The sequence below is a fragment of the Engystomops pustulosus genome, chromosome 2 (assembly GCF_040894005.1).
Source record: "Engystomops pustulosus chromosome 2, aEngPut4.maternal, whole genome shotgun sequence".
Classification (NCBI taxonomy): Eukaryota; Metazoa; Chordata; class Amphibia; order Anura; family Leptodactylidae; genus Engystomops; species Engystomops pustulosus.
In genome coordinates, this window is record NC_092412.1 from 184,612,614 (window position 1) to 184,624,006 (window position 11,393).

The 11,393-nt window shown below is 42.2% G+C and overlaps 1 protein-coding gene across 1 annotated transcript; it reads left to right on the forward strand.

Annotated features, from left to right (window-relative positions):
- Positions 1-1,081: 1,081 nt before the first annotated feature.
- PPP1R15B (protein phosphatase 1 regulatory subunit 15B) lies at positions 1,082-9,874 on the forward strand. Its single transcript, XM_072137554.1, has 2 exons — positions 1,082-3,202; positions 7,614-9,874. Exons 1-2 carry the CDS (start codon positions 1,298-1,300, stop codon positions 7,809-7,811), a joined length of 2,103 nt encoding a protein of 700 aa, XP_071993655.1. The 5' UTR covers positions 1,082-1,297; the 3' UTR covers positions 7,812-9,874.
- The last annotated feature ends 1,519 nt before the right edge of the window (positions 9,875-11,393 follow it).

Here is an 11,393-nt window from a genome sequence, read left to right on the forward strand (position 1 = left end):
TTCCGATGGCAATACCGGGCACCAGCTCAGGGTGAGCAGGTGCCGGAGCTTATTTTAGTTAGTGTTTTAAACCGCGGTATCGCGGTTTAAAACACTTTTTAAACGTTATAGCCGGCGCAGGCAGGTACGCGCTCGGCGCTTACCGTGCACGCGGCTCTCATTCACTTCCTATGTAGCCGCGTGCACGGTAAACGCCGAGCGCGTACCTGCCTGCGCCGGCTATAAAGTTTAAAAAGTGTTTTAAACCGCGATACCGCGATTTAAAACACTAACTAAAATAAGCTCCGGCACCAGCTCACCCTGAGCTGGTGCCCGGTATTGCCATCGGAAACCTGCCACTACAAGTGGTAGGTTTCCTTTAACCACTTGAGATCTTCATAGTAAGTAATGGGCATCTACCACAAGGATGAAGGACTGTATGGTATCTACATGGTGGTAGATGTCCTTTATATTAAAATGGAGGTGAAATTTAGCATGGTCTGATTTTGTCTTTAATTTTAGCATCACCATTTTCCAAGTAGCATAACTCTTAATTTTTGGTCTATATAGCTGAATGAGAGCTTGTTTTTTGTGGGACTTGTTGTGCTTTACAACAGTAAGGGTTCTATAGGGTTTTTTTTATAACTTTTATTGCATTTTAGGTGAGACAATATAGGTAAAAATCATTTTTGGTGTTTTTAATGATTATTTTGACAGTGTTCATCGTGCGGGTATAATAATGATTTTGTTTTATTGTATGGGTCATTATGGACGTGGCGATTTTTACTTTTTTTATCTTCACCCTGCACTGCTCTATTCACCAAGGCTTTATAAAAACTCATTGCTTTTACTTTGTATAAAGATTGTGTTTGGCTAACCACAGTGTGAATGCAATGCAATTAGGCAAATCTCCTCCAAACATTTGTTTAAAACTGTGGAGATGCAGTTTTAACTGCAATGTGTGAACGCGCCCTCAGCCGGCACTACCTCTTCGCTCTGCTTTCCTTATGATCGCGGAGTATCGTGTCCGATGAACATGTACGCGCCAAATGATTTTTAAACCGGGCGCACGCTATCGTGGGAACGCATGCGTACTGGACTCACATATAGTCGCCCGCCCATGCCGACGTCACTGGCGTCTATGTTGCGTCACACGCACCGCCCACTCCCCCACTCTCTCCTTCTCAGCGCTTCCAGCTGTTAGACAGACGCCGGTGTCTGAGCACAGGCCGGTGTCGTGGCCGCCATCGCTACCGGGAAGCTCCATGGCGGCGGGTTTCTGTTCCAAGACACCGCGGGACTGTACAAGCGAGGCCTGATGTGTGCCGATCGGGACTCCTCGTCCTCCCCGGGGCTCCGGGCCCTGCTAGGCCGCTTCCTGCACGGCCTGCTGCAGTACCGGGTCTTCCAGCTGTTCGGCGCTGCCTGGTCTTACCTGATGGGACTGGCGGGAGCGTCGTTCTTGTCCCTCCTGCCCTCGGCCTGGATGGTGCACAGATCGGTTGGGCCTGATGACTTGCCCGAGATGCTGGAGGCTCTTGGCCTGCGGTCTAAGCCATGGGAGGAGCTGGAGGAATGTCTGGAAGAGCTGGGTCCCTGGAAGGAGCTTCTCTCTCCAGCCATGAAAGCGGATCTGGAAATGATGAATTCATGGAAAGGCTATGTGTCCTCCAGCAAGGAGCAGGAGACCTGGGACACTGCTCTGGAAGAACTGGGCACCTGGCACAGCAAAATGCAGGTACTGTGGGAGCCAGGATTGGGCACCTGGACCGATCCGGACCAAGAAGAGGAGTGCCATAGTAAATCATCCTCCACCAACACCAAAATCAGGGATGAGAATGGACTCAGTGATGTAGACAGTGAGAAGAATGGTGCCCGGCTCGCCTCCTCTTCTCTGGGTATGGTGTCCTGTATCTTTAACCCCGGCTCAGCGGGAGTCTTCACCTGGCTTGAGCTAGGAAATGAGCAGAATATTCATGACAAAGACAGAAATGATGAACCCTCTGTTCTGCCCGAGTCCAAAATGGAAATTGAACACATCCGCAATAAGAGGCTGTGGTTCCTGCAGCAGAACCAGAGCCAAGATTCCCCCATCACTGAGCTCAAGCATGAGAAAAATCCTGCAGAGAACCAGGAGAGTTTCCAGAATGGTTGTGTCCTTAGAGAACCCCCAATCCTTACAAAGCTAGATCTGCCAGTCCCCAGCTGGCACAATGGGCACCAGAAAGACCTATCACCTGACTGCCAACTATTGTCTGATTTAGACCACAGTAGTGTCCTGAAGTTTCCAGCTGCTGATTCTGATTGCAAACCTTGCCACCCTCTTCACCTACTAGTTCCGAAACTAAACTTCCAGGGAAACGGCCAGAATAAATATCCTCCGAGCCCAGATCAGGACCAAGGGTATCACAGTCTGGAGGATTGGCAGTGCTTAAATATTAAACAGGACATTTTGCTTCCTGAAGTCCATGATGGACCTCCTATGCCTACAGGACTCTCATGTTCAGATCTAAAGGATTTAAAAGCTGTCCAGGACAGTGATGATGTGGACTCTGATGTAGAGGAAGAAATCCCTGCCCCTACTATTCCTGTTTGCACAAATAAACACATTGCCTATATTTTGGGTACAGCTTTTAGTGATGATGAAGACCCCAATTCCTCGTGTGAAGATGATGATTGGGGTGAGGACGATGATGATGATGATGATGATGATGGATTTGACAGTGAAGGATCTGTATCTGCCACTGAAACTGATCCCCCTGTCCCAGAAGAGGTTGTGCTGTGGAACTCTTTTAGTAGCAGTGATCCTTACAATCCACAGAACTTTACTGCTACTTTACAGACTGGTCCAGTTGCTGAGGTGAATTCTGAGCTTGAGGACCACGAAGCTGTAACTTCTGATGAGGAAGAATCATGGTGTGACAGTGATGCTGTGTCAGACAGTGACAGTGAGGATGAATTTAGCGCAGATGAACAGGAAAACTTAAAACTGTGGAATGGGTTTCTCAAATCTGAAGATCCCTACAACCCCTTATTCTTTAAAGCCCCAGTGCAAACATCTGAGCTAAAAAGACAGAACACCAAAATTTTAGACCGTGTTTGTACAAACCCCTCAAGTTGTGAAATGACTGTAGCCACTCACCCCAATAATTCTCAGCTTTTACAGTTGAGAGAGATGCACAGTGTATCCATGGAGGAAAGTGCCAATGCTCGTCATAAAAAGGTATATCTCATTTGGCTACCAACTTACTTGCTTCAGTGTCATGTGCTAAGTAACTCCATTTATGTATAATAATGTGCTGTGAGCCTCTTTATCTTAATTTAGCATTCGGAATGAGTTCAGGATCCTACAGCGGATAAATGTTTGTCACATTCCTGCTTTATGTGGCTCAGTAGCTAAATATATCCATTTGACTGGTTTGTTTTGGCTGTTCATGACTCTTCAAGCTGTTTTCTTTGTGCCACTTGGCAGTAATGGATTTTAGTTTTTGTTATGTTATCTGTATTAGCTTTGATATATTTAGTGTCTAGAAACGAGTATATACTAGCTGACTCTAAGTAATGGGATATGACCTTTCTAGGCCTCACTGGCTTACATAACCTCTGTACTGTACAGGTCGGTAATGGAAGAGAGACTTTTTTTTTTTACTGTTTGCTACTCACTAGTTGCTCAGGCTATGTGTTTCTGGATGGAAAACGTTGATAAGATGCGTCCTTTAGTAGAGGTACTGAAGGCCGTGGGATCTGTCCACATGCTTTGAGGATTATTGAACTACAGTACACTTCCCTTTTGTAAGATGTGGCTTTAATACTTGATTATGTAATTTCTTTGCATTTCAACCTTTGACCGATATTCTCTTTATCATAAAATTACATTAATAACTATGCGCAGGTCAGTTCTCATTTAAAAAAGATGCCACTTGTCATATGTGGATGTGGTAAATAGTGTTAAAGGAGCCTTACAAAATACTTTTTTATAGGAGTCCCTTAAATTTACAGTCATTTTTTATATCCTTTAATACTATTATTTGAAGTTACAGGCCCTATTCTGATGCCAGGTAAATAGTTATTGAGACTTTTTGTGAAGTCAAATAATTTGGGCTCAGTTCAAATCTCCATTGTGTCTTCACTTCTTTCCTTCAAATATTGTGAGCCTAAACCAGAAGTGGTTGAATACACCAAATACGTACAAGTCTTACCTTGGTACCTTTTCTCTGTACAAGCACTGCTGGCTTTGGCTCACAATAATTGAAGGCCCTTACATTAACGGTTATAGGCACGCGGATGACACACGGCCAGCAAGCAGAGCACAGCTCCATTGTTTGTTGTCCTTCCGGTGAGGTCAGAAATCTAGATCCACAGGGTAGACTAGAGCACATCGTTGGTGCACATTTTGTTGTAAGGAGGCCTCACGTACATGACTGTGAGCTTGTTGCATAAATTGTGTCTCAAGGCCCCATTGCCTTCCATTGGGCAAGTTCATGGTGTGGTGCATGCGCCGTGGGTCACCTTGCTTCACCGCACCAAGAAAGTGACAAGTACAGCATAGACAGTCGCTGCCTTTGGACATTGGTGGGGTGAGCGGCGCTATCTTTCTGACGTTAGGCAAACCACAAGCAATGGCCTTCTTACTAAATGCACACAGTTGTATGCATGAAGCATTTCTGTAATGTCTTTCTTTTCAACTTTATGTTTTGAGGGTAGAAGTGAAACATTACTGTAGAGTCCAGGCATGACCTTATTATCACTGCTTTAGTGTTGGCCTGTCAGGAAAGGGCCTTGTCAATCCAGCTTCACAATTACAATTGTGCTGGCAGTACATTGTGATCTATTCTGTCTGGTAAATTTCTTTTTAATTGGGATGACAGTATCTTTCTTTCCTTCCTATTTATGGACTTATTACTTTGCCATGACTAAGATATCTGTTGCCAAGTCATCTGTAGCCTTATTGTTTTATTACAGGGGAGAATACCTCTGTAATAATATAGCGCACACAGATTCTGCAGCGCTGCACAGAGCTTACCAGTTGAGTTTGTAATATGGCATCTGATTTTTATTTCCCCCTCATGGTAATTACCTGAATCTTTATAGAAAATGCCTTGGGCCGCTAACGTTGCACATACAATTGCAATGCTTCACTACTACGTAACACCTTATGTTATGCCACCCACAAAACGCTGGACAACCTGCTATCATTGGGTGTGCCTGGCAATATGGCATTTGCAAACTGTTGCATGGCTACCTGTGTCTGTTTAGCCCTAGCCTTACAATTTGTAGGAAGTAGATCCATATATTTATAGAAGTTTCATATTTTCAGTTTCCTGTTAAGTTTGGATATACATTGGAATATAATTGATGTGTATGAGGCCTACAGTTGAGAGACTGTGCTACCTGCACTTCCCACAGATGTGGTATAAAATATCCTTTAGCATCCCCTCTTTAATGTTAACAATGTACTTAAAATAACTGTGCTCCATTACTTTCAGTGGGACCATCAGAATGCCAAAAAGATGGGGGTCACTGCCTCTCCGGGCAGTGGGAGCAAAGGCTAAATCAAAAACCCTGTAGCCTATGCCAAAAATTAACATATTAGTTAGTGTAGATTACATTAGAAAGCAGCATAGGATTATGGAAATATAGATTAGGCTTTAGGATGTTACTGGGAACCTACCATCAAAAGTGCCTTAATAGGTAGATCTGATGGTAGGTTCCCTATAACAGCCATTTTAAAGATGAGAATCCCAGCTTTAAAAACGCATCAGGATCGTAGCAGTGAAAGATGGCCACAAAGTGACAATCTGCATCTCACATTCCCATCTGTTTTGAATTGCCATTCTATTTGATCCTAAAGAGCTTGGTGCTGCAAAACAGCAATTCTCCTCTGTTAAATGACACCAGAAGCATGGTTTAGGTGCAGTGGAGCATATGATAGGGGCATCTGAAGTGACTGTGGCCTTCCAGCCTTAGGGCTAAAAAACCACATCCACAGTCAGTCTATGAATCAAGTAGGAAGTCTGTTCTTCGCTGTGGAACACTCCTCAGCTTGTTTGTATACGACATGAAGGGGTTTTATTTTATAGGTAAATGGGTAAAAGACTTGGTTGTGAAAAGGATTTAATTTTTCTTAATGTGATTGAAGACACAAACTCGGGTCCTCCTATCTCAGGTTGTTCTGTTTTTACTGGTTGGCGGTATATTTCCTTGTTTGCCCTCTGCAGGTGTGACATATTTATTATTGCATCTTTAAGAGTCATATCGTTGCATCCCTGGTAATGGTTTCCCAAGAGATAAGACACAGACTGATGCAAAGGACTGAAACTTAAAACCCACGGCGGGATAAGGCTGATGTAACTGTAGGACAGACCTGGTATTCCACAGAGATATAACACATAGCGTAATTGGCGAATATGCAATCTAGAGGAAAAATAAGATCACACATTTAGATTATTCGGAAATACTACACCAAAGTCAGACCTTGTGGGATATGAAAAATAGGGATTTGTTAAAAACAATGATCCTCTTGTTTTTCCCAACTGTGAGCATTACTAGACTTGTTAATTCCTCTTAATTATGGCTCTATACAGGCAAGTGCATATTTATGTTCTTTTCTGTGTAAAACTCGAGTGGTGGTAGATGTTGCAGGCTTGGCTATAGTAGGTGTAAATTGTGGTCTACGAGTGAAATAATCCAGAAATAACAGGGTTAAGTGGCGTTGAAATCCAGCAATTAGTCAGCATTTGTTTGCTTCACGAAGATATAAGTCATCTATGAGTTAGCGTGACTTTGCACTTGTACACCCACTGGCTCATTTGGGCTGAGCTGTTAGCTGATAAGCAGTATTTGGAGGGTTGACTCCTTAATTGACACTTCAGCTCCTACTTTCTAGATTTAGATCAGTTGAACCCATTAATATTAGTACTGGCATGGTGGGCTCCTGCCTCCCCCAATGGCAGATGTTTAGGTGGGGGTAAAGCATGTTGGATTTCAACTAGCCCGATCCCTTGTTGACAAAGTATCCGGTTTATTCCCCTCTCCCATTACAGAGTATGTAATGTTTCTCAATACACATGTATGCTCGGAAAATGTACATGGAGGAGGGTCAGGTGGATCAGCCGTTGGCTTCCCGATGCATCCAGTTTTATCAGAAATAAATGTGTTATGAAGAACTTCTTCTCACTATGACTAGAGGCAATGTCATAGCTAAAGGAGTTTATTTATTTTTTAATTACCTAGCAGAGAGAACTTGACTTATACATGATTTATAGGGGAAGTACACGGACATTCTGCCGCAAAACTGTATGAAAAATTCACAGCATTTTTTTTTTTTTTTTTTGCCACGTAGCCTGGGCATAGAGCTAATCACCGCAGTCGTCCAAAGTGTTAGACTGCCGCGCCTTTCTACGCCCTCTTCACACCCGCATGGCGTGGAGGTGTCATGTTTGTGATTTTAATTGCAAAACCTTACACTGCGCAAGAATTTTGCAATTCATTGCTTCTGCGCCAGAAAACTAGATTAGAAGCGCAGTGATAAGTCTCCCCTGATATGTCAATCTTTTTTTTGCCTGTTACCCAGTGTGTGTGTTCTTATTGTCTGTCTAAGTTTTTAATATTTTGGTATTCTTTTTTTCTTTCAGGTGACCTTCAATGATAAAGTCACGGTATACTATGTTTGTAATGAAGAAGAGCGCAAAGGTCACTGGGAGGAGTTTGCCCGGGACCGCTGCCGATTCCAAAGGCGTATACAGGAAACAGAGTCTGTTATTGGACATTGCTTCACCCCTGACCACAGGCAGAGGGTGTGGAACCGAATGCAAGAAATATGGGGCAGCTAGCCCCTCATTTTAAAGCAACTGACTTTTTGCAGACGTTTTTAACAATCGGCTTCACAGTTGTATATTCTCTACCCTTTTATCCTACAGGAAGAGGAGGTGGTGAACCCAAAAAATGTTATTGCAACCCTAGCCTAGCTAATACATGATGAACTTACCAGCCCGTTGTGTCTTCTAATCTCCTATATCTGTGCTTTGCTTCACGGTGCCAGAATGACATAATGAGGCCAATGTCACCATATTTGTTCTTTAAGAGTGCACTTTAGGTTTACGGACCAGAATATCTAAAATGATCTCTGTTCACTCACATAAAGTGGACTCTCGAAGAAAAAACGTACGGTAACCTATAAACTATTTTTCAAAACCAGAGCTGCTTTTGCATTGGGTTATATTGGGGTACTTTGTCCCGCTTTTATAAGTTAAATTCATAAGCTTATAGCAATTTCTTAATCAGATTATCTTCATTACTTTAGCTGTTATGTCACTATGGTTCAGTATTTGACCAAATTTTCTGAGCGGGAAGAGTTTTAGGTGTGAGCAGTGCAGATGGCATCTTTGCATAATGCTTCCTGCTTTATGAAGAGAAGCTAGAACTGTACACAAAGAATCTAACCTGCTTTTTATTTGTTTGCAATGCAAATGTCTCTAGGGTGTGTGGCTGAAAGCAAGCAAGCCACCATATACTCAAGATCCCCTCAAATATATACTGTGTAAAAATATTGCCCTCCCTTCTTTCGGCAGGCAATCCAAAGGGCTTTGATGACGAACCGTATGTTGTGGAGTGGTACCATAAAACTGTAGTATGGAAGGGACACCAAAAGTTCTTGAGGCAGCTTGTTACCAGCACCCAACCATAACCATAGCATCAGAATGCATGATCTGTAGATATGTCTCACCAGAACGCTACAGTACATGTGTGCATGACTTCTACAAATCTTATGTAGTTGTATTTAAAATGAAGCTTTGCTTAGCTTCTCAATAGTTCTTATGAGCTGCTGTTGCTTTATGTCCCTAGTGAATTAAGACCCACTGTTTTATGGCATATTTTGCATAGAAAAAATAATAATAATTTAATTAACCAGAATTAACAGGCAGAGATAATGAAACCTTGTGGCCTTATTGTAAGAATAACCACATGACTTTAAATTCCACCCCCAAATCACCCTACAAGAAAGAAAATGCATTGTACAGGGCACATTATAAGATTTCCACATCTAGCATTCCCGTTTTTGAGTGGTCTATAATTTTAGAGAAACTAGTAGTAGCAATACAGACATCCCTCTTGGAAAACATGCTAATTTACATAAAGGGGGAAATGTAACTTTCTGTAAAATACTAGATTACTGGTAAATAGAAATGTATGCCTGGGGTGTATATAAAGTGGCCTAGACAATCCTCTTGTGGGGTGATTTGGGTGCTGGTAGACTCCCTTTACCATTACGGTACTTCAGATGGCTTGAATTTTCTTCTATAAAGCCTCAAGATGACAAGTGACCATCTCCAAGAAGGCTTTTTATTCAACATGTCCTGGCATGACCTGTGCAGCTCTGCATCTAGTGCTCAGTGGTTGGCATACTCCCTGGTCCTTCTTCATGGCTATGAGCAGTTCCTAGAAACTAAAGAGCGTACTGCCATTGCTGAATGTAGAGTCCACTTTTAGTCTCATTCATACTATGGAGATGCTAAAGTGCTGCAGTTCCCACACTTCTACTGCATCCAGTAAGTAGCCGTTTTTAACTACTGGCTTGGACAAAGTGCCTGGATGTTTTCTCATATCTTAATATCATTTATAATGGCTTCCAGATTCATTGAATAGAACCCTGAGAATAATTTCTTAATTTCCAGACACCTGACTGAAAGAAATGTCATATTCAGTTTTTTGCCCATAAACCCGTCCCTCAAAAAAAAAGGAAAATGGCAAAATATTAAATTTTATTTTTATATTAACTGAGGTTAATCACATTCAAGAGTGACTATGTATTTAATTTAAAAAAAATCTATTTCTTTGTATAAAAATCTAAAAATGGATCTGTTCATTTTAATAAACATCTGCAAGTTTAACCATGTACCATGTTCCCTCTTTGCTTTGAGTAACAGTAAACCCACTTGAAAGACGTTCAGTCAGAATAGAGGTGATTCCTGTGATGTCGCAGGTCTTGGAGGTTCGGTATGGTCTCTGACATCATTTCAGTGCTGCAACATTTTATGAAGTCATCTTTAAGCGTATACAGAAGACATGTAATCGAAAATAGGTGTAGTCATCTCGCATGCATTCTGCTATTGTGGTCTTGATTTAAAAAAAAAAAAAAAAATCAAATGAAAAGAACACCCTTATTTAGTTTTATAATCCAGAACAGGTTTGTGGAAGTCCAGTTCTCAGAGATTTTGGGTGAGATTTATTAGACGTGACTGTTGTAGTTGCCCATGGCAACCAATCACAGCTCCAGTTTCACTTTAACACAGCTTAAAGCTGAGCCCGGGTTGGTTTCCATCAGCAACTAGAACAGTACCTCAAACACTTCTGGGAAACCTCCCCCAATGACTGTAAAGCTGCATTAGAGAGCTAGAGGATCTAGGGCACTAGGTACCGTATATACTCAAGTAAAAGCCAACCCAAGTATAGAAACCACGGTACCTAATTTTATCACAAAACTGAGAAAACTGCTTAACTCAAGTATAAGCCCAGGGTGGGAAATGCATGGGTTTCAGCCAGTATATAGCGAACCAGCTCATGTCCTCCAGTATATAGCCAGCAGCCCCAGGTACACAAACTATGACGTCAGCCGCTTATTACACTGCCCAAAACAATAAAGGGAACACTCAAATAACACATCCTAGATCTGAATGAATTATATATTCTCATTGAATACTTTATTCTGTGCAAAGTGAAATGTGCTAAAAACAAAATCACAAAAAAAAAAAAAAAAAAAACCTCAATTGAAATCAAATGTATTAACCAATGGAGGCCTGGATATGGAGTCACCCACAAAATTAAAGTGGAAAAACACACCACAGGCTGATACGATATTGATGTAATGTCCTTCACTCCTTAGTGCTCTGCGTCTGATATATCGGACGCAGAGCACTTCCTGCTTCTCTCTCGAAAGTGTGACGAGTGTTAGGGGCAGGTGGGGATTGCAAGGCGACACCCACACGCTGACCAATTTGATTGGTCCTGCCAGTCAATGCGGACTGGCCAATTACATTGATAGAAGTCATGGCAGATCTCTCCAATGCCACCATTCTGCATTTGCCGGTGTTGGAGAGATGTGTGTGATCTGTTCTGTAGGTGCTGTTAAACAATCACTATTCAACAACCCCCCCCCCCCCCTCCCCCCATTGTGCATTTTTCCTTGCGTCATTCCCACCACCGTCCGTTTTTCCTTACATCATGCGCTCTATTGTCCGTTCTCCCCCCGCCCCAACCGCACTTGCATTGTGAAGTAGGAGTAGTGTATGCAGTGTGTGGAGGAGGTAGTAATGCATTCCCTATGCAGGGATTGCTACTAAAACTATAAACCTAAAATTTGTAAAAAAAATAAATAATAATAATCGTAAAAAAAAATGTGGAAATAGACAAATGAC

Excerpts from the sequence above, each read along its gene's own strand:
- PPP1R15B (XM_072137554.1), top strand. The coding sequence starts at position 1,298 with ATGTGTGCCGATCGGGACTCCTCGTCCTCCCCGGGGCTCCGGGCCCTG. Across the intron at positions 3,203-7,613 it reads CCAATGCTCGTCATAAAAAG|GTGACCTTCAATGATAAAGT; the intron begins GTATATCTCATT and ends TTTTTCTTTCAG.